Source organism: Macrobrachium rosenbergii, chromosome 3 (genome assembly GCF_040412425.1).
Source record: "Macrobrachium rosenbergii isolate ZJJX-2024 chromosome 3, ASM4041242v1, whole genome shotgun sequence".
In the NCBI taxonomy this organism is placed as follows: Eukaryota; Metazoa; Arthropoda; class Malacostraca; order Decapoda; family Palaemonidae; genus Macrobrachium; species Macrobrachium rosenbergii.
Window position 1 is genome coordinate 40,415,108 of NC_089743.1, and position 17,943 is coordinate 40,433,050.

General features: G+C 37.4%; 1 protein-coding gene across 1 annotated transcript; it reads right to left on the reverse strand.

The window, feature by feature from the left end:
* Positions 1-2,004: 2,004 nt before the first annotated feature.
* On the reverse strand, positions 2,005-11,384 carry LOC136828373 (uncharacterized). The gene is made up of 5 exons (XM_067086338.1): positions 10,712-11,384; positions 7,501-7,628; positions 6,719-6,835; positions 5,653-5,885; positions 2,005-4,399 (listed from the first exon to the last, which is right to left on the reverse strand). The coding sequence occupies exons 2-5, from the start codon at positions 7,603-7,605 to the stop codon at positions 4,351-4,353; spliced, it is 504 nt and encodes a 167-aa protein (XP_066942439.1). The 5' UTR covers positions 7,606-7,628; positions 10,712-11,384; the 3' UTR covers positions 2,005-4,350.
* Positions 11,385-17,943: the final 6,559 nt, after the last annotated feature.

A 17,943-nucleotide genomic window follows, 5' to 3' on the forward strand; every position in this document is an offset into this window, starting at 1 on the left:
AGTTGACGATAAGTTTCTTCGTTAATGACACTATCCTTCTTCAAGGTTCTCAGAAACCGATTGATTTTGTCTTCGGTACGAAAAATGTTTGGTACACCTATCTTCATGAATTTTGTATGGTCATTAAGGATAGTTTCCATTTTCAAGTTATAATCCGGTTTGTTGAGAATGACAACCCCCTCCCTTTATCTGGTCTTACAATTATGATGTCATCACGTTTGGCCAACTTTTTAAGTAGATCAAAATCGCATTTCTTGAAAAAAGGAGCCCAATTGGTTTTCAACTTTGAAAAAACACGTTGTGATAGACTAGATAATTCATTTTGTAAACCACTCAAACTGGCATTAAGGGGGAGAGATTTCAGCCTCTGAAAAATCGATTCTAATGGTAGAAAAAACTCCTTATATACATTGGCCTGTAATTTGGCAAACAAAAATCCAAATTAAAAGCTTAAAAGAATACCGGCAGATAATTCGACGGGCTTGCAAAGGTTTCGAATATTTTAAGGTACATATTAAGTTCAGCTAAGTACTATCACAATATTCTATCAATCCCTTCCCCATTTCTCTCTCTCTCTCTCTGTATACTTTTCTATCTCACATTTTCCCTACTTCCCTTTAGCTTCTAATCCTTCATTTCATCTGCTCCATTTATAACCCTAATGGATATTTCACCTTCCAACTCCATTACACAATGCAAACAGTTGTTTACTTATTGCTTTCCACAAGAAATATTCCGTTTTTTTCTATTTACAATATCATTTATTAACTCTCTTCCATCCATTATTACTTCTCAGGTATTCAACTTTGGGTATCTGTAATATAGATCCTATAAATTTTATTTATCATACACTTGTTCAGGCAATGCGTTTATACCCTCTTGAATTCAGTTAAAGTAGATAACATATATATATATATATATATATATATATATATATATATATATATATATATATATATATATATATATATATATATATATATACATATATATATATACATATATATACATACATACATATATATATATATATATATATATATATATATATATATATATATATATATATATATATATATATATATATATATATATATATATATATATATATATATAGAGTTAGGCATTACTCAAAGTCTTATTGACCTCAAGACATTTACCAAATGTTTTGATAACAAGCATTTCTCTCTCTCTCTCTCTCTCTCTCTCTCTCTCTCTCTCTCTCTCTCTCTCTCCTCAGCGTGATGACAGGTGATTGAAACTTTCTTCCATTGCTCTCGCCTTTCAAAGAAGAAGAAGAAGAAGAAGAAGAAGAAGAAGAAGAAGAAGAAGAAGAAGAAGAAGAAGAAGGCACAAGAAACGGAGGCTGATTGCAGTCTGTTTCGGAGATAGAAATGAGACGGGACGCCCAAAAGTGACAGAAGAAATAGTTATGAGATGTACCAGGATATACTGTCAATGCTTGAGAGAGAAAAGAATTGGAATAAAGAAACTTCCTGTTTGTTCATCATCAAAGATCCTTGATATTTACGTAAGCAAAGTATTTTTCTCTTCTGGTTTTTTTTTTTTTTTTTTTTTTGCAGTTTTTAACTTATCACCTCCATTTCATCGAATGTAGCAATATCTTTGCAACTTTTGTGACTGGTTTTCTACACAAAAACTTTCTGGAGTTTTCTATATTTTATTAAATCTATATATGATTACACACGCGCACACCCAAACACACACACACACATATATGTATATTTACTAACAGGACCTCATTGAAACTGGATGGTATACGGATACTTAAGATTGAGGACTGTCAGTCCTGGAAATCTTGTAACTTTTATTGAATAAACATCTCCGCTAGATACCATCCAGTTTCAATGAGGTCCTGTTAGTGAATATATATATATATATATATATATATATATATATATATATATATATATATATATATATATATATATATATATATATATATATATATAACACCCAAATAATATATTAGATGTGCATCTACCCAGACTAGGAGTCCATTCTATGACTGGAAGTTATCCGTTAGGCTCTGTTGATAATTGTAATAACATAATAAAAACTACAGGCATAGTAGTAATATAGTTTTAATGGTAAATTAGTAATTCACGAGTATGGGATTACCTTAATGGAAGCAGTTTAAAAACTGGATAAGATTCCCTGGTCGCTTTGAATATATAATAATGTTGCTTCAGTTCTCTAATTTGTCATACGGAAATTATACATTTGCTGCTATGAATTTCCTTTTCAAAAGAGAGAGAGAGAGAGAGAGAGAGAGAGAGAGAGAGAGAGAGAGAGAGAGAGACTACTGCAGTCGTTACACATGAGCTTTCCTATTCACTAGCGATTTATATTTGATTTCAGCATTCCGTGGACTGCGACAAATACCTTCGTATTTTTTTGTTTTTTTTCGCAGAACGTGCAAAGCTATTTGCTTATGCTACGCAGACCAGCACTGAAACACGAAATGCACACAGGAATTTCTCCTGGCTGTGCCATAAAGACGAGGTGTCTGTTGAATTATTTTAAAGAGGCCAGACATAAAATCTGAATTATTATACCAAGCATTTTTAAAAGTTTTCTTATCTGGATTAAGAATTGAGATTTGCAAAAGTATATTATTATTATTATTTTTGCTTTGGGTGACATTCTATTCGTCCAGAAGAGAGAATTTTTATCATTATAGTCATTTTTATCCTTCGTTAAGTTGGTTATGTTCTATGTGCTGAATGGAATTTACATAGGATTTTTATACAATATCATCAAATGAAAAGGTAAAAAAATTTAAGAAAGAGAAAATATCATAGATGTAAAAAAGAAAAGTTAAATTTTTGCATGGTTGAATACATAAGTACTGCTTACATTGTATAAAGAAAAAATAGTAATATTTAAACAAATTACCATATAAGTATAAAAAAGTTAAATTTTCTGCACGATTCAATACATAAGTACTGCCTATGTTGTATAAAAAAAGTAGTTATATTTGAAACTATCATAGTATGAATAAAAGATAAAGTAAATTTCTTGAAACCCGACTGAAAAATAAGCACTGCCTTGACTGTGGGGAAAAATTAAATTAAACTGAAACATTGGTTTATGATCAGTGAAAACACAGTGGGAACAAAGACCCATTCTCTCTCTCCTGACGGCCCACTCGCCGTGAAGATAATTAAATCCGGCGAAATCTATCAACTGAGAAGCTTTTGTTTCGGTTCACTCGGGAATAACTCTGCTGATAGCGACGTGAAAAATGAAAGATGTAATGAGATGTAAGTTGAAAAGTTGAAAGATATAAAGAAGAAAAATGATATATGAAAGATTAAAAGGTGAAAGATGAAAAAATGAAACACAAAAAGGTGAAAGATGAAAAATGAAAGATGAACAGATGGACGATGAAAATGAGAGATGAAAAGATAAAAATAAAAAAAAATGAAAGATGAACGATGAAAAGTGGACTTTGAAGAGAAGATGAAAATGACTGTAGAAATGTTTTCGTTTGATGATGAAGAACCTTGGTCTGAGCATAAGAGGAGAGATATTTCAGGCTGGATTCAACAAATCAATTGTCCAGGGATGGAAAGAGAAAGATTGAAAGAGACAGGGAGAAAACCTGACAGAAATATAGATAGCCAGAATGCTGTGTATCAAAAGCTACTAAGAGATTTCAGGTATGTAGGAAAAACTATGATAATAAAGACGAAAGCTAACAATTCACTCATTTAAAATTGATTATGTACTTAGTGTTACTATGTTCTCATGGTATAGAGTCGATATATTAAGCCACATCACCATCAGATAAGACCTTAAAAACCTCAAATTACAATAGTTGGATTAAAATCAAAACAAATCATGATTCTATTTTGAAAATGAGGATTGATTTACATCGACACCAACCATGCAATGGGTTTGGACTAACGAAAAGACCTCTCACTGAGCAGGGATTATCCTGTTGGCACAGTGGGTTTTCTTCCAGCCTGGCAGCTTTTCGAACATTCTAGTAGAGGCATTATTATAGTAGAACACAACGCCATGAGGAAAATACCCCTCAGACATTTGGAGTCGGCCCATCACCTCGACGAGGAGACTTCCCAACCCACGCCTCCTGTACTTGACATCAACCCACAACCAACCCACAGTACCGTGAGGGGTAGAGCCGACCTGCGCAATTGGTATTGCTTCTTCTTCTGCAAAACTGATGTCACTGAAATCAATGACCATCTCCTCCACAACATCTGGGTCTAAGTAAATTCCCAGCATTGGCAAGTTTTCTGCCAAGCTGCAAGTAAGGCCTAGAGAAGCGTCCTTCCAGTATCCGTTAATTTCCAGCATTTTCTAGACGCCTGCTCTCCCCAGTCTCTGGACCTTCATGCCTGCTGGACACCTGTTTCAGAAAAAGTAAGAGCAATCAGGCTGTTTACAAAAATGGAGAAAGATGAGAGATAAATGTTTCAGTGGTTAGTATAAATCTTATGAGGGCTCTTCTCTCTTGGCTCTGCTTTTCTTTTTATTGTTACAGAGACAATGACTACTTCACAAAACTAAAACAGTTACTTCTGAATATCATAAAACTTGATTGATTGATTTATAAAATTTAGGCCGTCAAGCTATACCTAAGACTATGGAAAGAAAAGGTTGGAGTGTTTGGACAGAAAGATAAAGAAACACAGAAAGTAAAATGAGAAGAAATTCAGCTTTCGAAAGGTAGACAACCCCGCAGCTATCCAAAGAAATAAAGGCAGAGGTGTTGGCAGTAACCCTGATGAAAGGAAGCAGGTAAGGTAAAATGCTAAAAAGTGGGTGCAGCCAATGGGCTGAGGGAGCATTGCAAACTCCCTCTATGGGGACATTATCAAACTTACTTTGATTCTGTTTTTTCTTGGTGGGTGTGAAAGGGGTGCTCTTCACATTCTTCCCCCATGTAATATTTCTGTCAGAATTTAAATCAAGGTCCTTTTCCTATGTTCTTGATCTCTGCTTCTATTCCTTTCTACTGGTTTTCATCTTGTTTTATTTCTAGTCATCTACTTATCTCACTAACTGACCCCTCCCACTTCTCATCAGATGAAAAAATCACAACTTTCAAACTCCCAGTTTACATTCGTCTTTCCGTAGCTTCTTCATTTGTAATAAGTTACATTCTTCCTAATTACCTCCCGCCACAAAAATCAGACGTTGTGGATTCTCACTCATGCAGTGTCTCTATTTTCTTTGTAAGTGTCAGCTGCCGAGTTGAACAGACTTCATATACATATTATAAAGATTTTTCTGTCTCCCCAAAATTCCCTAATTTGTCACTACTGTTAAGTGAGTAATGGTGGGCATAAAAAATACTATTTGGTATGCCCTGTGGGTGGTAAGTTTACAGTATACATTAACTGGTGAGCTGAATATGGCACTAAAAGTTCCTTACAACATTCCTTCACCCCAGTTGCTACAACTTATGCTTTTTAATATTTGATTCATTCTACAATTACAATTTACCATTATTTGCCCAAATTCTCTAAAGTTAATTATAACTGTGCACTGCTCACTGTTAACGAAGTTGTTCAATCTGAAAATGTGATTTTGTTGTCTTGTTAAAGTACTTTAAAACAGCAAAGATTGAAAGGGAGAGACATCCCACGAAGGACCTACCTCAAAGGGCTTTCTTGTCGAGTTTCATAGGCGTAACATGAATCCTGGTTTTTCTGGAGGCGCCTCTCAAGGATTTCCTGAAGTGTCTCAAGTACTGCATTTACTTTGTAGTTTGATATGAAAAAGACATTGACTGGTAGATCTTTAACTATATCCAAGAAATGACTGCCCTTCATTACTTTGATGAGCAGAGGAACCTCTTCCTCTCTGCAATATATGCTTATGTTCTTCCACTGAATAAAAAGAAATATAAATTAATTATGACAAGTGACCACAGAACTTGTCATGTATATAGCTTACTGGTAATATTCACCAAATCTTGTATAGTATTTTAAGCAATGCTGATGTAAAAGAAAATTTGCTCTCTTAGGCTGAATTAGAACCCAAAATGATAAGTAGACTAAAGGCAGTTCCAGCTATCCACACTCTGACCTTGGTCTTCTGCCAGTTTGCATATGTTCAAAACCTTCGTAAGAAAAATTGCCTCTCTCATTTCTGATAAAATTTCAGGCTTGACATAATGAGTCAAAACATGTAGTAAACATTAACCTACAAATGTCTTTTAATAGCAAATTCACTCAACTTCAGAATAATCACCGAAGGGGAATTCATAACTGATGAAGCCATACGACGTCGTCACCAAGTGGACTTGCCACTTATCAATTCCCTTTTCTTTGTTCATTCTGAGGTTAAGTGGATTTGATATTAAACGACATTTGTAGCTTAGTGTTTCTGAGTGTGAAAAGCGTCTCGGTGTATGTGAGGAAAATTTATCATATTATTTAAGCTCTCACATGACACGTAACCGTATATTATGTACCTTGGAGATATTTTTAGAGATTGTTCTTAAATGTCCTCATTACACAATTATCGCTTGTCTTGGAAGACCAGAAAGATGAAAGAAACACCCTAATCAATTATAGGTTTTTAAAAGAGTTCGACTGAGCAGTACTGCAAAGTTTTACATGTGAGTTAAACAGTCCTACATATTTCTTCCACGTAATTTCTCCACTAGCTACACAGTCCTCATTGGTAATCTATTATAAAAACAGATATTTCCCCTTACTTCAATCAGTGTCCTCCAAATGATGATATGAGAGTCCTGGTAATTCCTCGGCACGTAGATCTCGTACTGGAAGCAAGCATTCAGTCCCCTGGCGGTCAGTAGCAAAGTGTTGTACATCTACCGGTGAATACTTTTATAAGTGTAGAGTCTTTTTACAGCAACATTTATTCTTACTGATATTGATAACATGGCATTCTAAGTAGCAAGCCACATTGCAGAAATGTTTATTCGTATTATCGTCCAATTGGAAATTAAAAAGTTCAAACAAAGTTGCAATGCATTACTACCCTATAGCAATTCTTGTATTTTAATAATTTACTAACCTTTTTATCTATTGATTTATCAGTTTGTTAATTTATTGTTTATATTTTAATAAATGATCTCTTCTTTCTGCATTTCCCATTCCCTTCTGTTTCTTCTTTCTAATTAACACCATATTTTTGGAAGCTTCAATGTCAAATTAATGGCTCCTGTGGGCTTGTTCCATATGAATTGTGTTCAATTTCTGATTAATAATAATGATAATAATAATAATGCTATCAAAGCAGATGCATGACATTTTCTCTGCTATTTATTCAGAAAGATACCAAACACACGAGAAGAGTCTGTTTACGATCAGAGACTACAGGAAAAAATTTAAATTAGGAAATCGACCGGACTTGCAAACTCATGGACATACTTGACTCCTGTCAGATAAATAACAACAAAGTCAGGGAAATGACTGTGAACCTGAATTCATTAGAAGAGAATGTCAAAGCAACAGAAAAGGATCCACCTCATACTTCTATGGAATAGGGGTAGTTGTCCTTTATTCTAGCAGCAAGGGCCAACAACTCTTCCTTTTCCAGAACTTGACGAAGCAGAGAACTGACTTCTTCGTGGTTCATGATCGGCGCTTTGGTCCTCCTTCCTGATAAACAGTCAGTTTCTTTAAGATTTTGTTTCTATGGAAAGTGAAATATTGTTTTGTTTATCTATAGTAAAATCTTATAAGAATCTATCCCTTTATACGCCAGTAGAGGTCTCGTAACCGGAAACGCCATTTGAGGTATTGAAAGACCTCAACTTAATTGGAGGATTTTTAAATGTAAATGTTTGTGCTCCCTTCGTTTATAGTTATTTCCAACAAAAGAATTAAATGTTCCAGGGTCAATGTCACCTCATATGGCGTATTAAGGGTTCATAGTCATCATCTTCAGAGAAATTGCTGCAAGTACCATTATCTTTATCTTTAGCAAATGGAACCTCAACAGTTCAAGAGAAGATCCAATGCATTCCTATCCTAAATCAGTTCTTGTCTCTTATAATTTATTTATAGTTTCATCTATTTATCTACTACCGTGAAAAACACCAAATTCAACCCATGGAGACGAAATGGTTCAAATGAAAGTTACACCAATTTTGTTGAGTCTCGCCGCACTGTGAATAGAACCTTGCCATACAGCCGAGAGAAATTACAATAATTCCTTGAAGAGGAAACTTGAAGGAATTACTCAGCCTCATCTGTGGTGGACCAAACTGGCATCATCTACTGTATCTTTGGGTCAGGCTCGTCTCCCATTCCACTACTACTAACAGATGATGGTAGGTTGATTGCTAGCCCTAGGGAAAAGGCTGAACTGCCCCATCAAGTTTTGAAGCTAAACAATCAGCTGAGGATGGGCCTCTCCCTAATACTTGTCACCCTGAACCTATTCTTACAAAATTTGCATTTCTCTCTAGGAGCCTTAAGAAAATTATTAATAGTCTTGATAGCTGGGATGGAGAAGATCCTGATGGTTTCTTCCCTTGGCTTTTAGAAAAGTTTCTAGAGTGTTGTCCCCAAGACTAGTAGATTCTATATATTTTTTATGTTGACGCAGAATATTTGCGAATGAGTGCAAGCTTAGTAATACAGTGCCTGTTCCAAAGAATGGCGTATATGAAAATTACAGTAACTACAGGCCAATTTCTATCCTTCCTGTGCTCTCCAAAGTTGCAGAAAAACTGATTTTTAAGCAACTATACCATTAAGTGGAATCTAAAGGACTGTTAGCTGATAATTATTATGCATAGAGGAAACAGTCAGGTACCTACGATATTCTTTTAGACTTGGCATGCCATTTGTAAGGGAACCTTGATAAAAGTTTGAGTGCAGAATAATTCAAGTAGATTTTAGCTCGGCTTTCGATTTATTTATAAACTTCAGAATCTTGGAGTGGGCTATGTTTTAGGATTACTTCAAGATTTCCTCTCTGGTAGGTAGCAGCGAGTTGCTTTTGATGTGATCTTTAGCAAACCAAGACCTATTGTGTCTGGAGTTCCAGAGGTTAGTGTTCTTAGCCCACTGTTATTTTTAGTGCATATAAGTGATATGGTTGTTCGCCAGTAAAACAATATTGTCCAGTAAGCCGACGATGCAACATTTATGGCTGCAGTAAAGTCTCCACTTACGAGAAGCTAAGCATCCCTCAGCCTCAATCGGGACATGGACCGGATCAGTGAATGGTGTAGTCGGTGGGGTATGAAGGTGAGCTCCAGTAAAACGAAAACACTGTTGATTGGCAGATCTCATACAGATTTCCCACCCCATCCTCCCCGTCAGGTGGGTGGGACTCTGTTGAATGAGTCTGAATCTTTAACTATTCTAGGTGTAACTTTAGACTCTTTTCTTACTTTTGAGAAACACCTAATGAAAGTTTCAGCAAATGCCGCACTAAAGTTAGGCATTGTTAGTAAGGCCACATATATTTAAAAGTGATAAAATCAATGGAACCTGTTTTAGGTAATTTTACCTTCCTTTACCAGAATACTGTTCTCCGGCGTGGATGCCTGATCCTGCCAGGGATTTATACCTTCTAGACAGAATGGTTCGTGATGGTAGGTTCCTGTTCCTAATATCCTGTTTCTTTATATTAGCAGTTATGACTTGGACCATCGACAGATGGTCTCTTGTTTGTCACTATTTCATAAGCTATATTTTAACAGAGATCTTTCACATTCACAACTGATCCCTGATCTCTTTTTTCCTGCAGAGAGCAACCAGATTCGCTTGAACGGCAGCACCTGTATGCAGCATGTGTGCCTCGCTGTCGAACTTCTCAGTTCCAGAGGTTCTTTATTCCTCTCACCGTTGGACTGAAGAACAGCCTCCCTGAGGATGACGTACAATGGGAATTTAGAAGTTCAAGCGAAGATGCAATGCATTACTACCCTAGAACAATTCTCCTTGCATTTTAAAAGTTACTTAAATTTTCTTTCTTTATTTATCAGTTTGTTAATTTATCTGTTTTTCTAATAACTGGTCTCTTCTTTCTGTATTTCCCCTTACCTTCTGTTACTTCTTTCTACTGAACACCATATTCTTTGAAAGCTTGAATTTCACGTCAATGGCCCCTGAGGCCTTGTTCCTTATGGATAGAGTTCATCTTTTGAATAATAATAATAATAATAATAATAATAATAATAATAAATGGTAGGGTTTTCTTCAAATTTCCCTTCTCCTCAATGCAGAACAAGTTAACAGGAGGTTACATGGTCAATAACATCTAGAATCTACTGGAAAACAATTACACTAAATACTACTGGGATACCAAACGACCCCTCTAAACTTCGCTGCCCCCTAAATCTTAAACTATATATATTTTTAAACTTTATTTGCCTATAAACTGGCCGTGGACAAGCACATCCATGGATGGCCAGATTGTTTCAAGAATCTGAATGGCCAGATCCTTCAAACAATAAATGTTTTGTTGCGATTATGACAAAATATGATGTAAGATGGGTTAATATAGGACATTTTGGATACGACTATAGATAACGTTATAAACATCTAATACGTTATTATTCATAATTTTCTCCCCTCCCCCTCTCTCTCTCTCTCTCTCTCTCTCTCTCTCTCTCTCTCTCTCTCTCTCTCTCTCTCATCAATCAAATGACACTTACCACAAGGCAATTTCAGGGTATTTATTGCATTTGCGCATCTCAAAACAAACCTTTACACGGCAAACATACCCGAAAGTTCCAGCACTTGCAGAGCCAGTTACTCCTTTGCACTGATCCACTGACTTATTCCAGAAGACTGTGAGACACAAACCGCATTGTCTGCAAAACCTCGAAGCCTCCTGAGTCTATTCGTATCACCGCCCACATAAATGTGACTAATTAAATTTTGTCCCCTTGGTGCCTGACACGTCAAGTTTCTTTACAGCTGCTTTGCGCATGCGTGTATGAATCTTCAGCCTTCCGCATTTTTAAAGAATTCCAGAAGTTCAGAGGGCATTGAGGCTGTTACACTGACGCACATGTCTTGTAAAATGTGACCAGCAGATCCTGTACGTCTTGTATTTCCACAATGGTCACGTGAAAGTGAAAACGAAAGAAGGAGACACCAAGACCTTCAACTTTTATTCCAAAGTCATCTCAAGGGTACTAAACAGTTATAAATTCTTCGTTGGGTGAGTCGGTAGAGCTGTGGACTGGCACTCGCTAGGCCGGAGTTCGATTCCCCGGCCGGCTGATGAAGAGTTAGAGGAATTTATTTCTGGTGATAGAAATTCATTTCTCGCTATAATGTGGTTCGGATTCCACAATAAGCTGTAGGTCCCGTCGCTAAGTAACCAATTGGTTTTTAGCCACGTAAAATAAGTCTAGTCCTTCGGGCCAGCCCTAGGAGAGCTGTTAATCAGCTCAGTGGTCTGGTAAAACTAAGGTATACTTAACTTCTTTAAACAGTTTTAAGAAAACAACTTACACAAGAAAGCAATAAAAAAGTTGTGAAAGAGCAGCACTAACTTAAGTAACATTTGCTTGAGTTATTTGATGGCCATATTTGGAAGCATGATGAGCCGAAATATCCTTCAAAACGACAGAACGTAGCATCGATAAATATTTAATGCATTCGATGCATTCCCGAGAAATTTATTCGAAGCACATCTGCAGCTTTAAAGTTAATAAGCTTGTCGAATGCAGAACGTTCAAATGATTTTAAGGCAACAGTGTTATCTGGGCACCTCAACAGGTCCCTGGACAAGAATAAGGTAATCGTATTCTGGGTGGCAGTTGGCAACGTCCTAATTTATTGCTGGGTGGCTACCTAACGTGAGGTTGAATTCTAATGATTAGTGTGCGTTTCGTAGTGGCTTTTAAGATGAATATTATACGATATTGTTTTGAGGTTCGCCGAAAGTTAATGGTACCATAATCCAGGAAGTCTGAATATAGTAATATTCCATGACAATGGAAGCAGTTCACCCTTTGGTTGCATTATCATAATGAAAATTACAAAATATATTTTTTTATGACCTTAAGGCTTGATTTCTTACACTATATAAGTAATTTAAAAGGCAGAGAGAAGAGAGAGAGAGAGAGAGAGAGAGAGAGAGAGAGAGAGAGAGAGAGAGAGAGAGAGATATTTTCATTTTAAGTAAATATAATGAGGAATTCCAAGTGGAACTTATAATAAGAATCTAAATAATAAGTGACTTACCGACATTTAATAATAAATCAAAATCCTCTATCAATTAAAAAAATCATACAAATGATCTACTTTTATGTTCAAAGATAAGTAACACTACTGACAGTTAGTAAAAACAATATTTTTGAAGTGATCATTCAGATCAATATTTTGGGGAACACAGAACTCTAAACAGAAGCTGAAAATGACTGACAAGAATCCCCATGAAACGAGTACAGACGTTGATGCAAGTAATGGATAAACTGATGAGCAAAGAGAAGGTAGGCATTGGAGAAGCGCTTTGCAAGAACACTGCCAAACACAGAAGGGACACAAACCTTCGCCAATGATGGACGAGATTCAGAGAGACGCAGAGTAGAGCGACTCAGTTTGTCTGAAAAGACAAATGGAGTTGGCATCGAAAATTTCCCCTCCATTTGCTGAGGAAGGAAATCAAATCTCTTTTGGCTTCCCTCTAACTTCTGTTCGCATTGGCCAAAATGTTTGAGTCAGTTCAGTCTAGGATTAATTAGAATCTAGAAATTGTTGTTGGGTAAAGATGGAAGAAATGGCAACCATTTATAAAAATAATCCTCACAAATTATATCAGCATTTGGCAGTTATCTCTAGCCTTTGGAATTAATGTCATACAGATTTTAAAAAGAAGAAAATTAATCAAGTAAGGCTGATAAGAGTCGCGTCAAGCTTAAATCTAAAGTTGGTTACTTGTGTTTAGGCCATTCACACACATGTGGAAGTGCTTGCGGGGTCGAGATGACAAGATACATCTGCTACCAAACGTGCACAATAAAAACACATGCGCGCGCGCACACACACACACACACACACACACACACACTCACACACACACACACACACACACACACACACATATATATATATATATATATATATATATATATATATATATATATATATATATATATATATATATATATATATATATATATCTATTTATATATATGTGTGTGTGTATCTTTCTCTCTCTCTGTTTATACATATATATATATATATATATATATATATATATATATATATATATATATATATATATATATATATATATATATATATATATATATATAATATATATATATATACCAAGAGTCTACCCAAAGCCAAATCAAAAAAGTCCTTCAAAAGAAGGCATGAAGAAAAAAAAATGGGAATAAAAGCACGTTAAAAGAAAAGAAGAAGAAGAAGATATATATATATATATATATATATATATATATATATATATATATATATATATATATATATATATATATATATATATATATGGCTGAATAATTCAAAAAGAGACGCGTCAGCGTGCAAGAAGAATTCAGAGCCATTCGAGAAGCGACAGTTTCAGGACAGCTGAAAGAAATCACAGTCACTCATAATTGCGACGCCTGAAAACGAAAACATTCCTGATGGAAGGGGAGGCGGCCATATTAATTCTGGAAACCGTGAGGCGGAAATAATAATTTACATTTTTTCACAGAAACGTGAGTTGTGATCTCAAACTATATTTTGATTGGATACTGATCACCTGTTTATTTATTCATTTGTTAACTATTTTTTTTGTCTTTTTCATAAGTGGTCTCTTCTTTCTATATTTCCCATTACCTACTGCTATTCTTTCTAATGAACACCACCATATTCTTTGGAAGCTTGAATTTCAAGTCAGTGGCCCCTTTGGTGGGATTGTTACATATGAACGGGATTCATCTCCTGAATAATAATAATAATAATAATAATAATAATAATAATAATAATAATAATAATAATAATAATAATAATAATAATAATAATAATTTCTGAATTATACACTGCATAATATATCATGATAACAGTAAAATCATCACTTAGATGGAGTGCTAAGCATCCGGCTAACGCAAGCCCTTTTGGAATGGTGCTGCTAGAGCTATACCATACTCTATCCTGATTTACACCCACCAAAGTTGACCAACCACCTGGTATGGTACATAATCTAATGCTTAGTAAGACCACACTAAATTTCCTCACGAATCGACCAACTTTTATATATATACTAGCTGACCAACCCGGCACTGCCTGGGATAAGTCTGAATGGCAACCCATAAACTCTCTCTCTCTCTCTCTCTCTCTCTCTCTCTCTCTCTCTCTCTCTCTCTCTCTCTCTCTCTCTCTTTTCCTCTCTTTCTCCTCCCTAACACCCCCTCTACTCTCTCTCTCTCTCTCTCTCTCTCTCTCTCTCACTTTTCCTCTCTTTCTCCTCCCTAACACCCCCTCTCTCTCTCTCTCTCTCTCTCTCTCTCTCTCTCTCTCTCTCTCTCTCTCTCTCCTCCTAACATCCCCTCTACTCTCTTTGCACTTCCTCTCCCTCTCACTCTCTCTCTCTCACTCTCTCTCACTTCCATTCCCTATCACTCTTTCTTTCTCTCACTCTCTCCCCTCTCTCTCTCTCTCTCTCCCCCTCTCTCTCTCTCTCCCTAACCCTCCCTGTCTCTTTCCCTTTTTCTTCTCCCTAACACCCCTCTACTCTCTCTCTCTCTCACACTTCCTCTCCCTCTCTCTCTCTCTCTCTCTCTCTCTCTCTCTCTCTCTCTCTCTCTCTCTCTCTCTCTCTCTCCCTAACACCCCCTCTACTCTCTCTCTCTCACTTCCTCTCCCTCTCATTTTCTCTTTCTCTCAAATCCTGTCCCTCTTTCTTTCTCTGACTCTCATCCTCTCTCTCCCTCTTTCTCTCTCTCCAACCCTCCCTGTCTCTTTCCCTCTTTCTTCTCACTGACATCCCCTCTACTGTCTCTCTCTCTCACTTCCTCTCCCTCTTACGTTTTCTTTCTCTCACTCTCTCCCCCTGTCTGTCAATCTGTCTGTCTCTCTCTCTCCCTATTTCTTTCAGTCTTTCTTCTCCCTAACACCCTCTGTATGCTCTCTCTCACTTCCTCTCCCTCTCACTCTCTCTCTTTCTCTCTCTCCCACTTTCTGTCTCTCACTCTCTCACTCTCTCTTTCTCCCTGACTCTTTCCTTCTTTCTCATCTCTAACACCCACTCTACTCTGTCTGTCTGTCTGTCTGTCTCTCTCCATCAAGATCAATTCCAGATCCCATTCCAGTGCCTGGCCCTGCCCCAGTGCCAGTGTCAGCAGTGCCAGGCTCCGTCCATCCTGAATGACGAGCAAATTCCAAATCAAATATTAGTGCCTGACCCAGCCTTAGTGCCAGCCCCAGAGCACGCCCCTGATCTCCATTCCAGAGATCCCAGTCCATGTCCCCTGTTTTCTCCCGACTTGGCTCCGTTACCAGTGCTGGTAAAAGAGACGGATCCCTCCAACCACAGTGGAAGCTCACCCAAAGGTGCAGTCTCGCAACCCATGCCTGAGCTGGTCAATCTTACGTGTGAGCCTCTCACGCCAACCACGATTGCTTCCTCTCTGTTTCAGTCAGCTGCAGACACAACAGTGATTAAGGATTTTGCCATGTCTCAAATGGATGATGAACTCAAGGAACTGTGATGGATCTTGGTAGAGTTTGCAAAGAAGGCCCCTGAGTCAGCTGTCAAAGAAGCCGACACAGGTTGCACTCACATACCCTCCTCCGGCTTGGTTTCCACTGATTCCCTGGCCAAGACACACTGTCTCTCTGAGAGAGGTCCATGGAGGAAATACCATGGTAGGGGATAATTCCAGGTAGCTTAAAGAGAGCCACTGAGCCCTCCTGGCACCTGTGCCAAACTGGCACAGTGCCATCCCTTTTTCCTATGAAGACTTTGGCACTTCTATCCAGAAGAGGATGCCAGGGTCATTCACCTATTTATTTTCCTTATAACTTTGTAATTTGTTCTTTTCCTTTAACATTTCCTCTGCCTTATTTTGATTATTACTCACATTTATTTTATGCCTTACCAAGGCCCACATTTTACTTTAATTCCCTCTGCCAATGCAGAGTGCCATTGACAGATATTCCATTAGGTATTACTTTATGAGTGCCAACTTGGCACAGTGCCATTATTGTAGATGTGGGCAAATGATTCTCCGGAGGAGTTGCTCCCTCTGGCTACCTTTGCGGCCTTCTTGGGCTAAAGAATGAACCTAGCCGTTTTCCATAGGCTAAGGAATGTAATTTTGGTATATTTAATCATCATGTTTTATTAACAATCATTGATTGCTCTGAATCTGTCATCTATTCTCTTTGTGAATCTCTGCAATAAATCTCGAGTCTCAGACTCGCGACCTTGTGTTTATAGTGCCCAAATAGTACTGAGCCATTGCTCAAGTACTGTGGAAACACCTAACTAAGCCCACGTTTACTTTACTGTAATGCCTCTTCAAGGCAGACTAACTGCATGTATGCAAAACTTGTACTTGAGTTGTTATTAAGAGTGTATGAAGTATCTCTAGAATTAGCCTAGTATTAAGTTATTATTTTTAACTCTATTGTTACTTGTGAATATACTTTGATTGACATTCATCATACCCTGCTTTAATGTAATAGGAACTTAATGATAAGAATATGTAATTTCCAGCAGCAAGTATTTATTCTGTTTAGCGTAAATGTCACAGTAATGCTTTGCCTCTTGAATTTTATTGCTGCGCAGAAGTTTGAGTTAAATCATAGGACACCAAGGGGAAGTGAGAGAGAAGCAAAGTAAAGTCTTTAAGTGAGTTTGCTGGTAATCATTCTCACCCGATCTAGGGTGTGAATGCTAACTTGGTTGGGGAGGTGCAATGAAGTAAGCTTCTTTCCAAGCAACCTCATCTGTTTTTACATCCGTAGCTTAACAGAAAGAAATAGAATTCATTTAAATTGTTTTAATTACTAGAACTGTGGGCTTTCATTCACCCCTTTGTCAACTCTCCTTCATGCCCAAAATGGTTAAGCCTTTAACCCTTCTCTCTGTTCAGAATGATTGCCTAAGGCCTTGTTTACAGGTGACCTTCGAAGAGGCCTTCCTCGACAGTGTCAGACAACGGGCATGGGAGAAGCCAAAAAAGAGAAAGTTGGCACCACACCGCTTGGGCAGGGTAACCTCTCCACGAGGTTTGACTGGATGCCATGAGCTCGCCATAGAAAACAAAGCGAAGTTTGACTTTTGTGCCATCTATCTGGATGCCCAGGCATAACCCCCCCGAGGTTAGAAATAGATGATGCAACAGCAGTCGAGAGAGAGAAGCGTTCAGAACTCCACCAAGGAGAGATGTCCTTCCTTTGCCTGTCCCTTGTACCCTCCACATGTTTGACCCCAAAGGTTCGAACCAGTGTGGTTTTGTTGTGGCATCCCCTTAATTCCCGTCTCCAGCATCGGCGCCCTATTGAACGAGGGCATCATCATCTTGACGAAGGTAATGTACCGGAATAAGGTTTCTTAGTCAGTCACGATTCCTGTTATTTCTCCGTATGATTTATTTTCTATTTCCATTGTGTGATCACCTTCAGTACTGTGTGTTGAATTATCAAGTGTTAACATAATTATGCATTTAGTGTTGAACTGAGTTATTTGGCACCATTGGTGCAGTCCCTCAGTTCCCCTCGAGCATCTTATTATTCATGCAAGCAACCGTCTTACATGTCTTGCAGATTGGCCCTGGCTGTGGAGCCACTCTGCTCTATCCCATGTGCAGTGGCCTTATACCACCCTTCTACTCCCTCTGTGATGTTTCCTGTTATGAAAACATCATCGGTGTAGAATAGTTCTCCTGTGTAGGAGTCATTCATTTAGCAGGCCCTTATTATTACCTGCCCAGTAATTCATCATTCTTCTTATTTGTGTTTATTATGTAAATATAATTAGTTAAGAGAA

Excerpts from the sequence above, each read along its gene's own strand:
- LOC136828373 (XM_067086338.1), bottom strand. The coding sequence starts at position 7,605 with ATGAACCACGAAGAAGTCAGTTCTCTGCTTCGTCAAGTTCTGGAAAAG. Across the intron at positions 6,836-7,500 it reads ACTACCCCTATTCCATAGAA|ATGTACAACACTTTGCTACT; the intron begins GTATGAGGTGGA and ends ATTCACCGGTAG. Across the intron at positions 5,886-6,718 it reads TTTGGAGGACACTGATTGAA|TGGAAGAACATAAGCATATA; the intron begins GTAAGGGGAAAT and ends CTTTTTATTCAG.